Here is a 23,828-nt window from a genome sequence, read left to right on the forward strand (position 1 = left end):
TTTGGGGCCAGGGCTGCTTGCCAAGGACCCAGCCTCTTCCTTCACCCTTTGTGGCATGCAACATTGAGGCCAAATCCAGTGTTGCCTTTGCCAGCAGCTTTACCAAAGCTGCTGAGCACCCCACCACTACATGGGTCACCCCACAGGCATGAGCTGCTTGCAGGCAGTCACCATCTGTGCCATCTGCCTGCAAGGCCTGGCACTTTGGGATGGGGCATGGGGTGGGGAGCATGGAGGGAGCCAGCAGGGCAGAAGTGCATCATGGTGCTGTGCTGTTACAAGGGAGTAGCTGTACTCAGGCAGGGCCAGCACCAATCCCTTTCTGCACTGTGTTTCTCAAGATGACAGGACAGGGGTGTTCAGGGAAGCTTTCAATACATGGTCTTGGGCCGCAGGATTTTCCAGTAGTGGTGGAGTGGGCATAAGAAGGCAGTAGTAGCCAGGAGGGATTCCAGGAGAAGCAAATAGCACACATCCTCTCCAGACAGCCTTGGGGGCAAGGGCCCCAACAACCTGGTCTCCCAGCCTTGGCTTATGGCTTCCCTACAAGCACTGGTTAAAACAGGGCGCAGGAGAGCAAGTTCTGACACCCTGTCTACTGGAGGGTTGTCACCAGCCCTGAAACAGTTTTGTTTCTCATGCTCTTGGTCTGCCAGGACTACTGTATTTTTCCTCCATTACAGTGGGCAGGAAGCCGTCAAGTCCCAGCCTGTTCAGGGCTGTGCAGGCAGGAAGCAAAGGGCAAAGGGAACAGAGAGCAGCATGGTGTGGTCTATAAATTGTCTAGAGATGAATTCTTACTCTTTAGGTGACTATATTATCCTCAACATTAATGCTAGTCATCATCATGTCCCTCACTTTTTGTTCTTCAGTCATTTAGGCTACGAATCGGTTTAGAAAGGGAAACAGTTCTTACTGCAGGTTTGGGCAGGGCCAAACTCAGTGAGGCCCCAGCCTCAGCTGCTCACTATGGTTATATGAACACTAACTTGGAAAATACTTGGCAGGAAGCCCTGCAGAGGCTGGAATATGATGGAGTGGGGTCAGTCAGTACTGGCCATGATGTTGCTTGAAAGGCTGAATGTGTGCAGCATGGAACAGGGAGTGTGGTGTGGCAGATGGATGTTGCTCCTGGTGTGGTGCTGGCTGGGTTAGCTCAGTGCCTGTGTGCACATGTTAGGTATGCGGTGTGGAATTTGGAGGGTAAATATTGATGTGGCATTGTCTGAAAACAACTCTCAGTTTTGAATCCTGCTCGCAAGCACAGACAGCTCCCATCTAAGATGCATCCTAATCCCCCTGGCAGCTTTGTTTGGCATTTCTATTGTGGGCCTGTCTCCAGAAATGTAAACTTGCTATTAATGACTTTTTTTTCTCTTAAAATTAGGTGAAAAACCTGACAACAAATGGAAGACTGGGGCCTTGGTCCCCATGGCAACTGTGTGAGCATTCAGACGGGGACAGCACAGGCTCCTGTATGTGTAGGTCACGTTCATGTGACAGCCCTCGTCCTCGCTGTGGAGGTCGCAGCTGTGAAGGGGCCAGGATTGAGGTCGCAAATTGTTCAAGGTACCTCAGGGTCTTTGTGCTTCTCAAGGGAACAAGAATTGTGTGTGTCCATAGCTTAGCTCCTTCCCTGTGACCATGCCATTGTATCCCAGCCAATGTGAGGTGTGTGAGGTCCAGCTTGAAGTCAATGTAAAATGAAGAAACCCAAGGGCTTTGAGCAAAGGGCCCTCATTCAAGGCTTTTGGAAGATGAGCACCCCAAATTACTGAACACTACACTGTGCCTTGGTTTCCCTTAGCTGTAGTGAATAGTGACCCATCAGGAGGAGGTGAGTGAGGCAGAGGTAGTTGTCAGCTAGCTGAACAGCAGACTAAAAAAATCAGTAAGCTCGTAATTTTTCAGAGCTCGGGTTCCAAGGCCACTTTGCCAAAACCAAGCAGAGCTCCTTCAGAGCAACACTTTTAAGGACAGGGCTGAGCCTAGCTCCAGGCAAGGCTTGTTTGCCTTGTTCTGTGAGTCTGTGGCCTGCCTGCAGCACAGCCTGGCTGCAGTGCAGGTGAGAGCAGCTCATCATCCTCTGGCTCATCCTCTGGCAGCCAGCGGGCGCAGGAGGCGGCTGCTGGGACAGCGCTGGGACAGCACAGGCAGCTCAGCTGGGGCCAAAGCACTGCCTGCCCAGGGGAGCCTGAAGCTCAGCTTTGGCAGTATGGAAGCTAAGTGTCCTCCTGTAGGGTGCCCAAACATAGCCATGGTGTTTGTGTCTGTGGTACCCTACCACCCTCAGACTACATCATGCCATGACTCAAGGGAAGACGATGCAGTAGTGTAAGCACTGTTTAATCAGGGTGGGGGAAAGAGGATTTTGGTAAATATTGGGTCAGTACAGTTTTTATCTAATTTATCTTCTCCATAAACATTCATTCTATTAAGGACAGCTGCCTCTTGACTCATCCCTGGAGATCAGTGCTGGCCTTGGCACCAAAAATTCAGCAATACTCATGTTTTAATTGGCATTTCTCCTTCCAGTTATGGGCTGTGCTGCCCAAAAGGTGTGCAGTCATTCCTGCCCCTGTGCTGCCACTGTGGGCTGAGCAAAGCCTTTCTCAGGCAGGCTTTTTCTGTCAGTGGCAAATGGAAAACATGCCAGTGGGATGGATTTCTCAGCACTGCTCTGATGGCAAAAGAGGCAGGAATAGCTTCTAAGAAGGAGATGAAAAACAGATTATTCAATCTTAAGACATACGAAAACAGCATGGTTTGAAAAATAGGGACATCTGGTCATCTTACATCCGCCTCAGCCCTCAAATTTCCTTTAATTGACTTCATATGGCATTGAGATTTCTTTCTGCAAAGAGGGAGTAGGATGTTTAAAGATGAGTTCTATTAAAAAGCTGGAGATCTGAAAGAGGAAGGTGTCTTTATTTCTGTTACAAATCCTGAAACACAAATAGATGTTGAGAATTGTTGCAGTTTTGAGGATTTCTTTAGTAGAAATTTCTTGCCCTTCTTGCAGCAGTAACAGCAATCTTCCATTTTATTTATTTTTTTTTCATGATTTTACATGTAATCATTCTTTTGGATTAAAGAGTGGAGAGGTAGTAGGTGGTTTAAAACATAGCAGAATAATATAGAATACTAGGATTTTTATATGAGTGGATTTCTTGTTCTTTGACCTTGTTTAGGGTGGGAGAGGGGAAGGGAGAGAGGGAGAAGGATGACAGAGCAAGAAGAGGAGGGGGGAAAGATCTAACAGTGTTCTGAAATAAAGCTGCCAAGAACAGGCAAGAGTTGATAAAAAATACAAAAACTGTGAAGGGCAATGTGGGTTTTAACTTTCATCCTCTGCCCTGATTGGTGCTATGCCAGAAAATATTTCTTGCCAGTAGTGTTATTAGTTCAGTAAATGCTTTGAAAATTAACATCTGTTTTCAAGCTTAGCTTTCAAGAGTCAGAGAGCACCTGAGTTGTTTTTTGACTAGATTTTTTAGAAAGGTTTTTCGTTATATAAAAAGACACCCCAGAAAAGATATTTTTTTGGCTTAAGGCACTGAAGTGTCAAGATTAGGCAGTTTTATAAGACAGAGCATTACCACTGGCTCCATATGAAATGAAACCTGCAGCACGGAATGGATGAGATATGGTTCCTCCTCTCCTGCTTCAAGGTCCAGTGCTGCCAAATCAGAGGAAGGTGAGCTTTAATAGATGCAAGATTTTAAAGATGGAAATGTTGGCTTCTGTGTAAGGACACATTTAGGCACCTGCACATGCTCAGCCTCTCACAGGAGCTTTGCCAATGTCTCCAGCGCTGAGGTGTGAACTAGGTGGTTTTACATCACACTGGCTTCAGGCTGTGTTACCACTGTTCAGCAGAGATGTGATCACTCATTAAACCATGAAACTCAATCCTGCCTCTGAGCTCTTAATTGCCTCTGGTTTCTACAGATTTAAGGTCACACTACAGTGACGTCTGCAGGCGGCCATGAAAGCTAGAAGCAATTATTGTTATTTTTAATGAAATTTGAGATTTCCACTTAATAGGATTCAATGCTGAAGGCTTTAGGAAAACACAAGATATTATGAGGTTTGTGATAAAAACATGGGAGCTGGCAGTGGTGTTGCTATAAAAGATTTAAAGCATCAGTACCTACTGAATTAGCAGAGAGTAGTTTTTTAACATCTTTCAGCACAACTGGCATTCATGATCCTCAAAACATGAACTCTTTGTGTAGAAGAGTTCAGGACACACAACTCTGGGATAAGCCATTGGGTCAGAAGAGCAGGATTTTTTGGTACATGGGGAAGATGATGGGGAATAGTCAATGAAAATTACACTAACCACACTATTGCCCAGTAAATCCTAGGAGACATTTTCAAAATCATTCAGCATTGGCTTAGTTGTCTTCCTTTCCAGTTCTTAGAGGTTTCAAAGAGAGAAAAGTTAGACTACTGCTAAGCACTTTTGCAACTCCCTTTAAAAAACTCCCCTGATACAAAGACTGGTTGCAATGGATAATCTATTTTCCCGTAAGTTCAACACTTCTCCCATACTCTGTTCTCTCTACCCTTTTTGCTAGAAATGGTGCTTGGACACCGTGGTCTTCCTGGGCCCCATGCAGCACCTCCTGTGGGATCGGCTTCCAGGTCCGGCAGCGCTCCTGCAGCAATCCCGCCCCACGCTATGGGGGCAGGGTCTGCGTCGGACAGAGCAGGGAGGAAAGGTAAGGCTTCTCCATGATGGTGTGTGTTCACTCCTGTGGCTGTAGTGCTGGCAGCTGGGAGTGGTGGCTGGGAAGGCAGATGGAGGCTGTTGGGCTCAACACGCAGAGTGGAAGCAGTCCCGGAGCCTGGAAGGGATGCGGCTGCATATGTGCATGGACACCTCTTTCAGTGAGCCTGTGAACATCAGACACTTCGGAGCTGCCCTCACTCCCAAGCAGGACCCTTCAGACCTCTGCAAGTATTCCTGTCCCACATAGAGGGCTGACCTCCTCCCTGAAGGGAGAATCTGTGCCTCCTGTTGGCACTGTAGAGTTCATGGACACAGTTACTCCATTCTGATCCACCCCTGGAGTGGCAGCTCTATTACTTATGCTCATGCTCCAAAAGCAGTTTGAGGTAAAATACAGCTTAGCTCACAGATTCAGGCTTGGGTTTTTGCAGGATATGGTATCAAAAAACCCATCTTTTTTCCCCCTCTAAACTATGAAAATTGCACACAAAATTACTAAAAACCTAATACTTTCTGAACCTACAGAGCCATCTGTAACCCTTCTTCAAGCTTGGTCCCTCATGACATACATACTTCAAGGTGTCCCAACTTCTTTCCAGGCCTGACATTTCATTAAAGGCCACCACTACTTGGCAACAGGCTGTTGCTTGTCCCTTGAGTGGTCACTAAGACATATGTCTCTGCATTTCTCAGAATAAAAAGAGCAATTCATTTAACTTCCATGTTTCAAGATATTTTAATGTTTGGTTTGATTTGTGTCCATTCACAATGGTACTTTTTAATTTTAAAGACTACCTCTGAGTCAGTTGCAGTTCTATATGATTAAATTTGAGAACAATATTGACTAAAAAGATGAACAAAATTACACACAGAACATGAAATGGCATTCACTTAAGGCCTGCTTTTAGATGCATATAAGATCCAGTTGCAAACCTAGCTTGTTAGTGCTGAGGCAGCAGTAAAAGCCAGATTCTGTGAAGAGAAGATTGTCAGGTATTCAGCACCTGCCATTAGTGACAGATCACTGTTGAGTTGTCCTCCCACCAGTCATCCCTTTTAAAATATTTGCTATACACTCTCTCTTTGTGACACTTGGGCTTCAGTTTATGAGCTCTTTTGTGGACTCAGTGTTTGTGGAAAAGTTTTGAGACAGAGCACTTCAGAAAACTTGATCTCAACCGTTTACTCCAACCATCTACTGAGCTCAGCCTGATTAAGCACTTCCATTTGGTACAAAGGCTACATTTCTCTCCATGGACAGGAATATTGCTAATCTGAGGTTGTGTCAGCCTCTCCTGGCTCTCTGTGCATGCATCAGTTGTGCCCAAATGCAGTGTGCAGTCTTGCGTCCCACACCGGTTCATCCCTCGATGTGCTGACATGGAGTTTTTTAAGCAATGCACTTTCTTCTTTCAGATTCTGTAATGAAAACAGTCCATGCCCATTACCGATTTTTTGGTCTTCATGGGGACCTTGGAATAAATGTAGCGTGAATTGTGGTGGAGGGATTCATTCAAGGCAGAGGTCCTGTGAGAATGGAAATACATGTCCAGGCTGTGCTGTGGTATGTATTATTTACTGACACTGCATGAGGAGCACCTACTGATGGTAACATCAAGGAATAGGGTATTTAGCTTCTCTTTCCATTGTGGTTTTATTCCTCAAGCAAGAAGAAAATGCTCATTTTTTGCTGCAGAGGATGCTGAAATGTCCTTGGAAACAGAGGGGTGGCAGATTTAGGGACAGACTGGTGTACAGAGCTCTGCCTTAGGCATTTGTAGGCTGATATCAAGTCCTTTACCTGAAAGCTCTAGACATGTTCTTTTCTTCTGTCCCACTCCCAAGGATGATCCTGTTGAGTCAAGGAGATCACACACACATTAAAAATGAGTTGCACTGTCACATTTGAGTAAACAACAGGTCCAACACCCCTTTTGCTCTTTTTACTTTCCCATTCCCATTCCAGCAGCTGTTTCATGCAGCCATTTTAATTGGTTGTGTGGGGCTTCATTTCTGTGTAAGCAGACTTGATCTGGAACCTCCCATTTCTTACCAAGATATTTGGCATTTACACTAGAATCATGAAGTCCTGAAGCATTACATTTCTTCCCCTCTGCCAGAAGAGAGTTGTTTATTTAGTTAATTTAAATCAGGAACACAAATGTTTGTCACTGGAATTCCTCCCATTAGTGAGGAGAATTGTAAAACCCTCAAATCCCCCCATTCCCAGCCAGCCAGAATGTTGTCTGTGCTCAATGGCTGCTCTAGACCAAGGATGGCAAACTCTCTTCACTAGAGAGTTTGAAAAGCCAACCAAACAAAAATAGCTGTAAAATGATCTACTCTAAACCCATATTAAAAATAAAATTATAAACTTTCAAGGAATAAACCTTACTGACTTTTTGTCCTCTTGAGGCTCCTCTAGGCTGACCTAGAAGAGCATCTCAGGGTCAGAGCAGAAAACTTGTTTGCTGTTATTATTATCTCTTGCCTGAATTATTCTCCTGCCAATAATGAACCAAGCTGTCAAAGCCCCACAGGACTTTGAGTCAGCAAACAAACACAAACCTAAGGGAGACATAAAAATAGCAAGCATATTTTACCCTTGAGGTCCACCTGTGTAGCACACTACCTCCATAATCACCACACTTTGTGCCATGCCCAGCACTGACTCGTTCCTGTGAGGTCAGATAAGGTAGATGGGGATTGTGTGAGATCCAGAGAGTACCCTGTTATTTTCTGAAGTGCAAATAAGCCTCTGCCGGTTAGACTTCTGCTGTTTAATAAGTAAGGAGGGAGTGGTTTTCCTTCTTGGCAGGAATACAAGACCTGCAACCCAGAGAGCTGCCCAGAGGTGCGCAGGAACACGCCCTGGACCCCGTGGATGCCCGTCAACATCACCCAGAACGGTGCCCGCCAGGAGCAGCGCTTCCGCTACACGTGCCGGGCGCAGCTCTCGGACCCCCACGAGCTGCAGTTCGGGAGGAAGAAAACAGAGAGTCGCTTCTGCCCCAACGATGGCTCCGCAGTGTGTGACACCGACTGTACGTCCTGCCAGCTCGGGGGACCGGGGGCGGGCCTAGGTGTGGTGCTGGAAGGGGGATGCTCTCGGAACAACAAGCCTCTGACTGTGGCTGCATAGTGTCGACATGTACGACTGGTGTCACTGCAGAGGGGCAGGGCTGAGGAGAGCCCTGTGACACAGAGTTGTGGGCTCTGTGCTTATGGCAGTGTGTAGATTTGTTCTTGCTCCTGCTAGGCTGCCCCAAAGACAACAGGCGAGTAATGAGGGTGTAAAGAAGAGAAGAGCTGTTCTCAGGACAGTGTGTCTTTTCCTTCTGCCCTTGCACACTGTCTCTCAGGTTGTTCCCTCCAGGATTGCTGTGATGCAAGGCAGCATCTTGCGGTCACAGCCTGGACTGCCACAGTTTGCTGCCCAGGGAGGTGATTTATCAAGGTTACCAGCAGACTCAGTTTGTATGCGCAAAAATTTCTTTTTCTGTCTAGTTTAGCTGTAGCTCTGGGGGAAAAAACAAACTCTTGCCAAGGACTTTCAACAGAAACTATTCTGCAGGGCACATCGATCCTGATTTTATTCATGAGCTAAACCCCTTTTTAAAAGCCCAACAAATGATTAATTTGTGATCTTATGGTATCTTGTTTGTTTTCCTTGAAGCTCTTGTTGATGATCTGCTCAAGACTGGTAAGACCTCTGCACGGATTATCAATGGGGGCTGGTCCTTTTGGGGGGCCTGGTCTTCCTGCTCCAGGGACTGTGAGCTGGGCTTTAGGATCAGGAAGAGAACATGCACAAACCCTGAACCTAAAAATGGTGGCTTGCCCTGTGTGGGGTCAGCGATGGAGTACCAAGACTGCAATCCTCACCCCTGCCCAGGTAACCATGATCATCTTCCTGCATGAAATTCAGAGGTGTTTTCCTAAATCTTAATGGTAGAGCAATAATAACAACCACAAAATCAGTATTTCTAAGCTGCTTTTTTTTTTTTTTAATTTGGGGGATTTTTCCTTATGTTTTTTAAAGCTATTGTAAAGACCCACATATGTTATCTTTAGTGCTGACTTAGGTTTCACCTCGGCTCAGAGGGTATCACAGCCACTTCCTCTAGAGGAAATAGTATGGTGGCTTGTAGCAGTCCTTTGTTTCAGGAAGGTTTGATGCTCCATCCAGTGGAGGGCATCATGGTGCATCTGCTCCGTGATGAGAAGGCAGACTTAATAAATATGGCTTAATACTGTATAGAGATGCTTGATGTGGCAGTTCTTCTTGTGAACACTTATTTCTTCCCCCTCTCCTGCTTACGTATTGTTCTTGCGATGGGCATCTACTCTTGACATCAGTTACCATTTCCTGCACAGCCAGCAGGGAGTATTCTTGCCTGGTTTCCTGGTTTTCAAGTTTGTCCTCATGTTTATGTTGCACTCCTGGTCCAGAATAGTAGTAATAGACCATTGACTACTGTATTCTCTCTCACTTATCCTTCTCCTTGCTCTGTAATAACTGTCTAAAGTAAATTTAAGTGATCTTACACAAATTACCTTGCCTCTTTGCAGTTGCAGCAATTATCTACCTCTGGCAATATAGTTTGTGGCCTACACTTGAAAATGCTCTATTATAATAGTACTATTATGATTCTAAAATTCAATACAAAGATAAAATTCAAATGCAGATATGATCAGAATGTGCAGCAAGAGTATAACAGGAGTGTCAAATATTGCACTCTGTGGCCTATAAAAAGGAAATAACTCTAGCACAATAAAGGCAGCTATTAGTACTATTTTGGAAGCTCTCAGTGGCTTTTTCACTAATGTCTGTGCCCTTTTTCTGTGCTGTTTTCTCCCCTTGGACACTCTGATGTTTTACAATCTGTTCTGAGTGCATGAGTATATTTCTCTGTGTCTCCCTCCTTTCCTGCCTCACTCAATGTGTATACACAAATCCTGGGTTTATTTTGCTCTAAGTCATCAGGTTATTATCTTCTGAATTAATGGCATGTGGACCTGCAAACCAGGCAGTTTAGTGGGTGGGGGTGGGGGATTCAGGGATCTTAAATCCCTCCTTAGTTTTATTATTAACCTCATAGGGTTATGCTTAGATCATAGAGTGGTTTGGGCTGGAAGGGACCTTTAAAGGTCACCTAGTTCAATCCCCCTGAAAAGAGCAGGGTCAATAAATAAAGCCTCTGAGTTGCTGTTTCCTGAAGGCTGGAACTAGAGGACTTGGGCCTCCCACAGAAAGGTGCCATATAAGCTCAACTTCAGTGCTACAGCGCTTTTTTCCCAAGTAAATCTGCTGTTGCTATGAAGTTTCAAGAAACAACATAGTAGTCATTGTAGTAGCAGCAGTAGTAGTAATAATAATAGTAATAATAATACTAATAACAACAACAGCAATGCTGTTTTATAAAAAGGAAAGGTATAGAATGGAGTAGAATATTTCAGTGAATATTAATGACTACAACAAAGAATAATTTCTGGTTTTGGCACTTTATGACAAAGAGTCTTTTTCTGCATAGATTTCATTCTGCATCCACAGAGTGAAGTAGATTTGTACCTCTCTTGATGTGAAGTTCTTGTTGTCAGCCCAAATGTCCTGGGGTGCAGGAAACTGCTAGCTAGTGTGGGCAGGGTGGATGTGCGAGGTGACACACTGGGGATCTCCAGCTTTGTCACAGTGAGAGGAGTCACCAATGGCCTCTACCTGTCTGTGCTTGCTTTTCAATGTCCTCCAGTGAAAGGCTCGTGGTCTTGCTGGACTCCCTGGTCTCACTGCTCAGCCACCTGTGGGGGTGGGCACTACCAGCGCACGCGGACCTGCACCAACCCAGCTCCGTCCAGTGGGGAGGACATCTGCATCGGGCTGCACACCGAGGAGGCCCTCTGCAACACACACCCCTGCCAAGGTAGCCGCTCCTCATCCCCGCTCCTGCTGGCTTCCATGCTGATGAGAGCAAGGCACACCTGCAAAGTGTTTAAAATACAAATCAGAAACACCACCAGTTACAAGTTTTCTGGTCATTTATTTGATGTGTGTTGAGCCAGGGGATAAGGAGACATCCCAGCATTAATTGTAGGGAAACCCCTTTATCTTTGCCTGTTCACTGTCCCTTGCTTTTGCATTCTGGTGCTGGTCAAGCAAAATTTTGCTAATGGTAGATCCCTTTCAAGTAATGAAAAAAGCAGAAGCTTGGATCTTCAATGTGGAAGCTGACCTGACAAACAAAAGGAGTCATGAGGCAGCAATATGTACAGCTGCTGAAGAACAGTCCTTCCTTTTTGTTTCACAGACAACAAATCAGCATATGCTACAACTCAGAGGATATGGTTTAGATTTATGCTGGTTTTGAACTACCTTTGGGTATTTCTTATCCAGTGCTAGCTGACTCCCATCCTTAGGAACCTGAGCAAAACTCTGAGTTCTCTAATTTGTGCTTGCTATTTGAGGTATCTTTGGGAGGCCACATCAAAGCTTGGAGGTCCTGGTGCAACATTGCCCCACCCTGCTTCTTGTATGCCTTTAATCAGAGAGCTAGTTTGCACAGACAACTTTGTTCTGTGCAGTGCTCCACCAAGGGTTAGTTTCATCCACATTAAGAGAACTACAACCTGACAAGTAGAGTATGATGCTTGCTCTGAGAAAATTGAATCCACTAAGGACCCATGGAAAAGATGTGTGAGAGAGGCCCAGGCCAGGATCTAGGATCCTTCAGCATAAGAGGAGTCTGGTATCTACAAAGCATCCTTTTCCTTCTTGGTGACGCTGTGTGTGTGTTTTCCTGACCCTGGGTTTCAGGTGGCTGGTCAGAGTGGTCAGAGTGGAGCCTGTGCAATGAAGAGGGCATCCAGTACCGCAGCCGCTACTGCGAGGCGCACAGCCCGGACTCCTCCCAGTGCGTCGGAAACAGCACTCAGTACCAGGAGTGCCTGTACAATGAAATTCCTGGTATGTACCGTGTCATCCAGGAGGACAGGGTGGGCCAGTTCAGGAGAACAGCTCGTGCCTGGACTGTCAAACGAGGCTGAGATTTCCTCCTGTTAAAAACTGGGCTTGGATGCTTCTAGAAATACAAGGAAATAGATAAACGTTATAAATTTCCTTGTGGCAGCACAGGATAAATGGCTTTCCCTTAAGCAGCTTAATATTTTTTTTAAACACAATTACCTTGATCCATAACAAATAACTAGTAGTGCTTCATCTGAATTGAAGCTTTTAAACTTGTATGGTTTGTCTTAGGCTGTATTATAAAAACCATCTCTGTTCTCAGTATGCATATGGACAACAGAAGGTCATTGATTTCAGGTATCCAAAAAGCATTCCAAAAGAGTGAAGGATTAAGGTGAGGCAGATGCAGAAAATTGGGGTATGAAGGTGGGAGATTAATCTGGGGTCTGACAGAGCAACACTGTTGATGGACAGATGGTCATCAGCATAGTCCACCCTGTGCTTTCCGGAAATTGAATCTCTCAGGCAAATATCTGATATGGGTCTAGACTGCTAGACTGAATAATGCCTTTCCATGTGTTCTTTTTTTTTTTTTTTTTTTTTTTTTTTTTTTGGATTACAGTGCTCTGACTTAAAAATCTGAGATCTCTAGGCAATTGTATTCTTGTATTCTTTTTCATGGTTTTTTCAGCTAACATCTTTTCCCTAAATTGAAGAAGCTAAAGAGTGATCAGGTAACAGTACTGAAATTATAAGATCTTTGGAGAGGTTGTGTTGCATGTGTTTCAAAACATGAGTTTATAATTCAATTTAGAGAGACTCTCAGCTTGCTGCAGAACATATAAGCACCTTCTTGTGTCTGAAACGCAAAGGGTTTAATTATTTGAAGAAGTAAAGGGGTGGCAAAATGATAACTTTCTCCAATCTTCTTTTCTTTGTTTAGTGATCCTGCCAGCCTCCAGCATTGATGAGAGCACGAACTGTGGAGGTAGGTTACCACTAACTATATATCTTATTTTTATCTTAACCTGACTTCTTTTCTCCCTGTGCAGTATCAACCAAACCATTAATCTATACAGCTCATATCCCACTGATAGCCTTAATTCCACTGGAGTCTTGCTGTCTGAGTCACACTGGAGGAATGTATCACATGTCCACTTGTCAGGTCCAAGATTTTTATTTGTTTGGAAGTTTGGGTTGGCCACTGAGGGTCATTAATTACCAGAGTGCAATTGCTTATGTCTCTCTACCTCCAGAGTAAATGGTTCAGGTGGAAGAAAGGGTTATTCCCCATTCACTATTGTAAGCCTCCAGCTGTTTGGAGGCAGGTGTTTTTAAATAACCTATAAAGATTTCAGTGAACAGGGTCTATTAGACAGATCCTTTGCTGATATAGGATTAGATTAGAGGTTTTTACTTGTCCTCCAAGCGCTTCCTTTCATTCAAGTTCTCACCTCTCACAGAAGCTGTGTCTCCTTTCTGCATGTAACTTGGAAAGGTCCAGCCATTAGTGTCATTTTTCCACTGCTCTGGGAGCCCCTGTGATAAAAATGCAGACTGAAGAAAATGACAGGTTCCTTTAACATTTTAAAATGCTAGTTTCACACTAATGGCCATGCCAATTCCTACTAGCGTCACATCCCTGTTTTCTGAAATCTAGATGATCTTCAGGCTGCCAAAATCTCTTCTCCCTGTAGAGCTCATGGCAAAAACAGGCATACCACTTGTGGCATGGAAATGTTTGCAACTGAAGGCAGTCAATGGAATTAAGATTTCAGCCCTGCAATGTAACATTTGGCGTCCTGCATCACTCCTTCTCCCTCAGAGGGTGCAATGGTTCTGCCTTGATTCCAGGACCCCTTACTATAGTTTGGACTCTACTGTTAAGCACTGTACCCACCCTTCTTTTTCCACCACCACTGTATTTGCTGTTGCCATCTACATTTTGCCATAGTTAATATTATTTATTAATGTTGTGTTCTACAATATTTGACAAAGAAGTCAATCAATAGAAATTCTGTTGATGCATCTCAGAAAATCTATATTTTCAAAGTGATGAACCAGAAAGCTTCCCCCTGGGGACTCACATGCTGCAAACAAAATAATATTTTTTTTCCCCCCTAAGCCAAAACTCATTTGAAAAATCAGATGGGTGTTTCAAAGGTGAGAGTGAAATAGGAGAGAGCTTTATGTTGTGACTTGCAAATGTGGCAGTGAAATGAAACATTCACTGCAATATAAGCAAAGCTGGGCAGGAGGAGAATGTGGCAGCGTGTCATGTGGCTTTACTGAACACAGTTGCATATTCTGTGTTTTGGGTCTCATGAGTGATGCAAAACAGGCAGAGGTTTTTCGAAAGGAAAATTATTTTTAAAAAACTCTAGTGACATTTAGTAGGAAATTATAGTATTTCTGCCGGGTTTTTTTGGACCATCATCCAAAACAATAGAAAACAGTAATATTGCAATGGAATTTTATAATGTGATTTGAAAAATAAATGTAGCTCGTGAGTGTAATAAATTCTGTATGGTCCGTACTGTAATTATGATGGAAGTACATTACTTTGCTGTAGAACTCTATTGGTTTTGTTCTTTTTAAAATCAGAAGGATTTTTTTAACTAGCGATTAGACTAGAGCCATTGACTAATGGGTAGAATCTGCTCTTTGAAAAGCATATCACTTAAAATGTAAGATGGCACCAAAAAAACTGCACACCGTGATCTGACTAAGAATGAGCCTCATTTAAAGCCACTCTCTGAGTAGCCCCGTTTCTCTGCACACAGTCAAGTCAACACAGCAGTCTGTCCAAATGAATTGGCTTTTTAAGTGTTACGGGAAATTTACCACTGCAGTCGCCACTGAGGCGATGTGCCTGACCCCTGGGACAGCTGCCCTGGGGCCAGCAGTCAGGGGGTCCCCTCGGGCTCTCAGGCCTCTGTCATTCCTGTTTGAAGGATGGCAGAGCAAAGGCAGAGGAAAGGCAGAAGCATTTGAAGTCAAATAGATTATTCTTTTCTGTACAGTCCCCCCTGCACACAGCAAAATACAATGAGGTCATAAAGTTTTGCCACCCCATAATGCCTCTAGTCGCTTTGATAACTTGGTGGCTCTGATGGTCATTGCTGTTGGTTCTGTTGTCAGAGATCTGGTGGTGGAGGGTTTTACTGTGGGGTGTGAGACTCAGTGAGGTGGGGAGGAAGGAGGAGTGCTGTTTGACTTTGTCTTCCCCCACCAGTCAGAGCTGTGAGTTAGGTACCTGCCAGTGTGTGGGACACTCTGCCACAGCTCCTTCCAGAGGTCACTGCTGGCCTTGAAGGGTGCTGTTGCAATCCCACATGGAGAGATCTCTGCAGGAGGCTTTTATAGTCCAAGAGCTTTTCTCTTTGAAGTATTTGCACTGTAGCTACCCCACCAGCACCTGCCTGCAACTGATTTCCTATCTCTGCAATTTGCAGAGAAAGCCAACAAAGAAGTGTTTTTCAAGCACTGCCCCCCTTTCCTTTGTCCACTTTATCTCTCCCATTCTCCAGAAGACCCCTATTTCACTGTTAACACTACAAATACACCTCAGAGGTATTGCAGACATGACCAAGGCAATGCCATCCCATGAATAAGCAAGAATGCTGAGCACACTTGGATTACAAGGGGGAGGAATGTGTATCTCCCCCATGCCACACACAGCCCCATAGGCATTTTGGGCAGCCAACAAAAAGTGCTTTTCCCTCCCTTCCTTCCCCTTCAGAGAAAAACTGAGCATTTTTATCCCCTTATTTCCATGACACGCACATGCTTTGGAATCCATTAATGTGCATTGTTTGTATGGCTCATTTCTTTAGCTGTCAGCTTAACATAATGTTTAGTTTCAATATCAATAGAGGGGAGAGAGGAGAGACAGGGAGGGAGCTTTGAGAAAACAATGCATGAACCTGTTAAACTGCACAAGGCAGAGCTGCAGTGGGAAGACCGATTTGCAGGGAGATTATGTCAGTTTATGTTAGAACGTAAGACTCTGGCTTCAACAGCTTATTAATGTTGATCCTGAGATGTCACTGCTCTGATTTGCACCTGTGGTCTTGTCAGGGAAGGGAAAAGGGCTGTTCTTTAAAAATAGCATCTCTTGTCATTTCCCTTGCAGGTTTTAGTCTCATCCATCTGATTGCCACTGGGGTCTCCTGTTTCTTTGGCTCCAGCCTGTTAACGTTTGTGATTTACGTGTATTGCCAGCGCTGCCAGAGGCAGTCCCAAGAGTCCACTGTTATCCACCCAACCACTCCCAACCATCTCCATTACAAAGGCAACACAACCCCCAAGAATGAGAAGTACACCCCTATGGAGTTCAAGGTAGGGTACTTGAGGAGAAATACCACAAACAGCTTGATACTGCCTAAATAAATTCTGTATTCATGTCATGTTTGGAACTGGGTAGGTCTGTGTTTCTGTGCCCAGCTGATGGCATTATACATGGGGTTGAAAGGGCATTTAGCTGTGCTGTCACAAAGGGGTTAAAAAGCCTCATTACTGCAGTGGGATTTTGTTCTGTTTCACAGTCCTGATGAATGCCAGTCTGGCAAGTACATACCAAGATACTCCAGCCCATTCTGACTATTGAATGTATACAAATTATCCTCTAAAAAAATCAGTAAGAGCTCAGTTCAGTGCATTGTTAGTGCGTGGTAAGAGGAAATGGAGGGGAGGAAGAATAAAAATGGAAACTTCATTGCACAAATAGCTGGGAAAATGTGCAGTGGTAGGATGAGATTTTGGAAATTCTTTGGTGACTGCCAAATTGGAGTGAATGAGAAAGCAAAGAGGGTTTTGCCCCCCTCTATCAGTAATGGGCAGAAACTTACCCCAGGCAGCTGTGCAGAATTCAGTGACAGTAGCAGAGTGGGGAGCTGAAGCCTTTAGGAGATGAGTGCTGAAGTGGCATGTGTTGTTGGCATGTCGGCTTGCTAAAGTGAGCATCACTCATTATCAGAGCAGATAGGACCCAGGGTGCTGCAGACAATACCCTGAGACTGGATTTGAGCATCAGCCACTTGGTGAAGCGTGGGATCAGAGCAGAGAGCAGTGGCATGGGTGGAGGGGCTTCATGTCACCACAGGAGGAACAGCCTGCCTAGGGTCACTTGAACAGTGTGGAGCATAATTTGGGACATGGACACAAGCCAGAAGGAAGCCCTGCAGCTGCTTGTTCCTTCATACAGCTACGTGCTGTTGACATTTTGATTGTCTGCCTCTGCTGGTCTGGCCCAGCTTTCACTGAAACCCAACAATAAGATCAGTGGTGGGACTGTTGCCACAGTCTAAACTCCCTGGGTGTTGAGGACTGTTTTTAAGTAGGAATTGTGTAATGCTGGGCACGGTATGACTGCTGATATATGGCTATGATTTGCAGTGTGAATGCCTATCAGAAATAAGAGCTTACATCAAATAATTTGAGAAGTGTCAGTGTTGTTTTGCTGTTTTAAAGGAAAACAGTTTGATGTGGAAAATAACTGACCAGTGTGGTAATAAGAATGTGGTGAAATGCTTGTTGGGCATTGCAGCCTCTAAATGCCTATAAATGCAGTCTCAAAACATATTTGCTAGCAAGCTTAAGGCTACAGTTGCATACAGTTTAATAAGAGTCCAGCATCATAATGCAAGTCAGCATAGATTTGTGGAACGTAAATCTTGTCAAGCAAATTGGATTCCTTTTTTAAATTAAATAAATATTGATCTAGATAGGAGGGAAGCGGCAGACATATCGGGATTTTCAGAGACTTTTAACAAAGTTTCACGGGATGCATTATTCTACACACTCTGCATATACAGGTTCAGTAATAAATTATTAAGACAGATAAAGAACAGGGACTTGATCTTGGAAGCATCAAACTTCCAAGTAATCCTTTCAGCCATGGGAGCTGCTGTGGCAAAGTCAATAGGAAGACTCAGATTAAAAAGGCTTGCAGAAATAAAGAAATGAGCAAGACTATTCCCTTGTTTCTTATATAGCAAACAATACAGAAAACAGACAAATTAATTTTTGTGGCCAAAAGCAGGTAGTTAGAGGGCTGGATTTGTGTTAACATTTTCTTCATGATTTATACTGTGCTATCATGTGTTATCAGATGATGCTAAAATAGGCAGAATGGTTAAAATTTAGAAGGATGAGGTTGTTCACAGAACGATCTTGATCAATTGGGTAAATGGGTTATGAAATGGACTATGTCTGTGTCAAGTGGTGCAGTGAAGTAGAAGTAATAACAAAGCTAAGCAAAGTTTAAAATAGCAGCAGATTAGTTAATGTGGTGTCAGGAGGGAGCTGACCTCTTTGATAGATCCGTCTCTGAATACTTGATCTAGTGTATAGTAACAGTGAGCAGCTGTTAGAGTCTTCTTTCGAGGGACTTAAAGAGCTCAGGCATTAGATCAAGGTTTGAAAAGTCTGTTTTATTTAAAGGAAGGCATTAGCTAACTGAGACTGTATGACTTACATTGAGGGGAGAAGGGACTTGGACACAAGGAGAGATAGACCAGATGGGGCTTATTTACGAATGTTAGGAAGTGAAAGAGTTCAAGTGCATAAATCTGCAGTCATTGGACAGACCAAAGCTAAATGTTTAGGACCAAGGGGCTACTTGCTGAGAAGAACTCAAAGTCATACACTTCAGAGTGGTGAATGAGGCAAAGAGATTTACAGAAAGGGAAAAATCTATTTGTCAAGTGAAGCCTCCTTTTCTCCATTCGTGTTGAGTATTTCCTTCTGCTCACCTTGTCTGTTGCCCCTCCTTTCCTAAGCTCTTGGCTGAAAATTTCTCATTTCATACTACAAATCTGCCACTCTTCAGTGTTCCCTTGAAGCATATATCATTAATGAAGTAAAAGGAAAGGCTCTGTGTGCTCTGTGCTGTGTAATTACTTATGGAACTTGTTATTAGCCAGGTTTATATTTAGGAATAACTGACAGATTTTTTTTTAAGGGTTAGGAGGGAGATTTTTCATGCCTTCAAGGAGCATGTGTGGTTTTATTGTGATGCCACAGAATCAAAATTATGGAGAAGCTAAAATTCACCTTCCTGATAAGGAGGGTTGGACTGATCTTGGATATGGGCCTATCTGAATTTAAAATGTGTACATGTGAAAAAAAGTGGAAGCACCTGAGATTCCAGATTCTAAACCCAAATAAGTTTCTATCCAGCAGATACCAAGGAAACTACCCTCAACATTTTTAATGAACCCAAAAGAATAATTGTAGTTTTGTAGGTGTATGTCTGTGTGAAAGAGTTAATAAATACAGGATTAGGAAAATAGAGGGTGTGTAGACTACTTTTCAGTAACAAAAAATGATAATACACAGTGACATGATGGTAGCAGAAGGCTGGCCATATGCACAAGTTTATTATTTTCCATCTTTGATAATAATAAGCCTTCTGCAACCATCTTCAGTTTGTTTTCATCTTGAAATATCTCTGCTCTACAACCAGCAGGTGAACACTGTAGAAAGTTTGGCAGTATTACATTCAAATGTACAGCACTGAATGCAAGCTCATAAATCAAGGTAAATTTTATATGAAGGCAGATTTTAATGAAGGAAGTGCTAGCTGATATGAGCCTTGTTGGCTATTTCAGCACAGCAGTGCAGTAATGTAGATCAGATATAAATACCATACATAATGGTTGACCTATTGATCATGTAGCTGATGCTAACTTGCATAGGCAGTGTTTTGCAGAAGCATGTTTTATTTTTGTTGGCTCTTTTTCCCTTCCTGTTCAGCTTTCTCAAGAATGATGTGAGGTTTATTATTAGCTATTTAGCCAGGATGTCTTGAAATATTTCATGCATATGCATTTACCAGCAACACGTTGATTTTGATTTGGTATTCAGAGATCGTAGGGGAGAGACCTTTTGGGTCACCTAATAAGCAGTTCATGTTTCATTAATTGGTTGAAGTTCAAACAACACTCTGACAATATTGAAGACTGTGCAGAACAAAAGCATAATGAAATAAAAATTATCTGCTCTTCATATTTTGGCATGATTGGTTACAGAACCACCTACAACCTTCCCAGTACTGCCACACCAATTAAATAATAACTGACTATCAAAGCAGTGAGGAGATCCTCTTTTTAACATCTTGCTTCAGCTGCTCCATGCCTTGTGTGAGTCACTTATCAGAGCTGTGCTGATGGAAAGACAGATGATCTTGCAGTAGAAGCAGGAGAATGCAGGGTCAAGATTGAGCCCTTGTGAATTAGGATCTCTTGGAACAGCCACACATGGAGAAAGGGTTTGGACTGAACTTCTTCCTATTGCTAAATCCTCTGCCAATAAAGAGAGCAAACATTTTATTCTACAAGGGATTTGGACAAAGGCGTCTGCATATTGGTCCAAATCCAAAATCCAGTGGCCTTTGGATCAGGCCAGATGGGATCAGTGAGAAATGTAAGTTTACAGAATGGTTTTGATGATGATTCTGCAGATATTCTTTGTGATTGTGCTGGACAGACCTCCCTCTGTTCTTCCTTCCTTCCACACAGCTTTAGTCATGAGTCACACAGTAAAACTCTCTGTACTGATGGCTCAAATAAGCTGAGGAAGCACCTGAGCATTGCATCTTCTCTGGCATCAGCACTGCTGTTGTAGGAACTAAGGGCTGAACACTGAAGCAAAACAGTCATTTATGTCAAGGACTAAATTTATTGTGGGAAAAGATGAGGTGAGAACTGAGTGAGATTGCAGGATGTGGCAATGAAATGGGGAAACTGAGTATTTGATGTATTGCTTGATATCTGAATTTTCTAGGACATTAGAACAATACACATTAACTTTAGAAGAACTGTGAGTCCTGTACTTGCCTAAAATTATACAGCAAATATTGATGCAGTTACCAGAAAATGGGGAGAATAATCAGTAGATCACTTGGACTATACAAATTAGAAGCTGCAACAAATATTTTCTAATGAAGTGAGAACAATGCTGTTGAGAAACAAATGACTGAGAGCAGAGCAGACACCCCCTGCGAAGGACTCCGGGCCCTGTGATCCACACTTCATTACTAATCCCAAATAATTCATGGCAATAAAATACTAACATGGAGAGCTGAGACACAGAAACCAATTCTGTCTTTGGAAGACGAATTCTTCTGAATTAAATAACACACTGGGTGTTTGGTGTGGCTTTCAACCTTGCAAAAATTAGCAAAAAGATTAGTTCAGTTGGTTTGAGCATGGTGCTAATAATGCCAAGATTATTCTGTATGGGCCATTCTCTTGAGAGATGGACAGGATGATCCTTGTGAGTCCCTTCCAATTCAGAATATTCTGTGATTTTATTTTGCGGGGAAAAAAAAAAAAAGTAGAGCGTAGGGTATAGGAAAGTGAGTCTCTGTATGAATTTTAAATGTCTCTCTCTTGGTGATGGTCATTTTCATTGCTGCTGAAAATTACACCTTTTTTATAGAGAGGAGGCAGCCAGTGGTTTAAGTTAAAGCCATTTAAATTGCTGTCAAGTGTCCTAGAGGAATGTTTGTCAAAGTCAGCCTTGCTCTCTGAGGATGTTTGCTTCTCCATGGAAAACTTTGTGTTTCAGCATCCTGCCACTTAATTTGATGTGTTGTTACTTCAACTAAAATTGGCTAACCCATTTATTTTTGGTGATCACAGCAGATACATTGATAGCACTGTGATATAAGATTTTTTCTTTTCCCAGTGACCCCTTCACTGCATTGTTCAAACCCCAGGAAATGGCTGTAAAGTTCACATATAAAGCAGTAGTTAATGATACCCAGCATTATCAAGAAGTTATCAACAGTCTCCCTGAAGTATTTGCTTTAACTGTATGGTGTTAGCTGATGAAATCAGCTGGGGGAAAAAAAAACATATATATATAGATAGATATAGTAAATCAGATTGAAATATAAATTCTGTTCCTAGTGAATTGCATGTTTAACAAAGGCCATTTCCCTTGAACAAAGTGGCATTTAAGAACATTAAGTGCTTGAATGGTAGAGTACATATTTTTAGTACTTACCATGAGTATAGTATTATTTGAAATAGAATAGTAGGGGCAGGGGGTTGAATTGGCAAAGAAGCATTGTGCCCTTTCTTGTATGATCCTGCAGTTGCAAATTTCACTTCAGGGGACTCTTGATTTGCATAATGCCTACTATGAAGGGAAAGCAAGAGAGCTTACTGATGGGGAAAAAAGGATTAAGTGGTGCGTCTCAGTCAAAATCTATTAGTGTCTTTTCTCCCTTTATATCATTGGCTCGAGTCAGATTGAGCAGTCAAGCATGCCTGGAGGTGTGGCTGTCCTGGGATGATTGTGCCCGGGGAGGGATGTGCCTCTCCTGGCGCTGTCCCCTCCCCTGGCAGCAGGGGCTCGGCGGGTGGCTGTGTGTGAGTCACAGATACCGCATTCGCATAGAGAAAGTATTTAAGAGCAGGGGAGAGCGCCGGAGTGTGTTACCTTGCTCCTGCTCCCTCTGGGATGCTAAGCAGCTGCTCACAGCAGTCCCCTGATGGGAATTGAGTCCCTGTTCCATCTGGTTTTCATGCAAACCCTTGCTGCTTCACAGGGTGTTGCTGCTCCCTATAGGGTGGGAATCCTCACTGTTCCCTTTCCCCCACCATTTTTAAGAGAGTCTGGGTTTTGAGATTACGTTGTTTTTTTTTAAGCCACGCTAAGAAGTTTTGACACTGTGAGTAGATGCTTCATAGTATCCTGTCATGTTTTTCTGTTTATTGACTCAGCCTTCTCTGCTCCCTCTTTACAACCAGGCATAGCTCCTCTACAGCCAGGTTAGGGATATGGTCCATGCTCTGCCTTCTCACAGGCTAGATCATTGTGGATGCTCGCATGCGCCTTTCTTTGGAGGAGTATTACTGCAGCTGTGATAATCTGTTTGTAGGCAGACAAGTTTTGGTTTGTTTTTAATTAGATCAATGAGTGTAGCTGGAAAATCTGGCAGGTTTTTGAACATGTGAGCTGCTGTTTCAGAACTGAAGACAGATGTGTTCTAAAGCTTATCTGATTTTTCCAGCTACACTAATTGATCTAATGACTGATACTACCTTTTTCTTGCAATTTTCCCCTTTCCTAATTTCTCTGAGGTTGACATGTACATGCCTGCACCCACCCAGCTGGCTGGAAGAATAATTAATTGAAGAACTACAGAAATGGGCATAACAAAATTGCACTGGACTTGCTGCTGCTTACTTACATGACTTCCCTCTACTGGTCAGCAGCAGAATATTTCAAATATACCCTTTCCTCATTTGCTAGAAGTTAATGGTTCTCCCTTGGTCCAGGTGCTTGGAGTGATTCTCTCCTCTTTGTCACCTCAAAGCTCTGGCTAGAAGTATTATGTGTATTAGCTGAAGAGGAAATCCTCAGTGCCACCAAGATGTGCAGGAGGAATTAATTACATGTTTGCAGAAGACTTTAAAGGGAGCCATGAAAGAGGCAGGGAGCTGAAGCAAAGGGAGAAGGTAATATTACGCAAATAATAAATATCAGAAAACATATAACCTTTGTGCTACACTTGGAGATGAGCTGCCTTGCTATTCTTCTTGAACAGTTCCACTTGAAATTAATGGATTCTTAAGCAGAGTAATAAAGAAATTGAGCTACATGCATACAAAATAAAGATAGCTGTGTCAGTATTCAGGACTAGAGCTCACTTTCCAGAGGGTTTGGCAGCTCTGAGTGAGGACAGATGAAATTCTTGAGCTTTTTTTTTTGGACCATGACCACCCAGTCCTGAAGATTCATTGAGAGCTCAGGGCTGCTCAGGATGCACTGGCTGCTGCCACAGCATGAGCTGCACGGGCTGGGGCAACACTACAGCCCCAGCCACGTTCCCTGGTGCATCATTTATATATACACAAGAGGGTTGGCATAAGGGAAGCAGGAGTAACTCTGCCTGCAGTCCCATACAGCTGAAGGAATCCTCATGAAGTCAGCTCTAATATCATCCTGAGATTTGGCACAAAGCATGTGAATAAGGAAAGAACCGAAAATTTGTGGATGAAGGAATCTAGATGGACTGTATCCCAGAGTCTCTGCGAACCAGCTAATGAACAACTCCAATTACCTTTTTAAATATCAGGGACCTTAGGTAAACCCCCAGTGCCATGAATTGCA

At 43.4% G+C, this 23,828-nt stretch overlaps 1 protein-coding gene across 5 annotated transcripts in view; it reads left to right on the forward strand.

The window, feature by feature from the left end:
- The window catches only part of SEMA5B (semaphorin 5B), a 269,841-nt gene that overhangs the window by 230,667 nt on the left and 15,346 nt on the right, over positions 1-23,828 (forward strand). For 4 of the 5 annotated variants that reach the window (XM_021526077.2, XM_021526078.2, XM_021526080.2 and 1 more), the window contains 9 exons: positions 1,388-1,569; positions 4,584-4,727; positions 6,155-6,302; positions 7,557-7,782; positions 8,415-8,633; positions 10,489-10,659; positions 11,550-11,699; positions 12,643-12,687; positions 15,835-16,040. In XM_021526077.2, the coding sequence (XP_021381752.1) occupies positions 1,388-1,569; positions 4,584-4,727; positions 6,155-6,302; positions 7,557-7,782; positions 8,415-8,633; positions 10,489-10,659; positions 11,550-11,699; positions 12,643-12,687; positions 15,835-16,040 (1,491 nt within the window). The other variant, XM_021526082.2, reaches the window with a different exon arrangement.

The sequence above is a fragment of the Lonchura striata genome, chromosome 8 (genome assembly GCF_046129695.1).
Source record: "Lonchura striata isolate bLonStr1 chromosome 8, bLonStr1.mat, whole genome shotgun sequence".
In the NCBI taxonomy this organism is placed as follows: domain Eukaryota; kingdom Metazoa; phylum Chordata; class Aves; order Passeriformes; family Estrildidae; genus Lonchura; species Lonchura striata.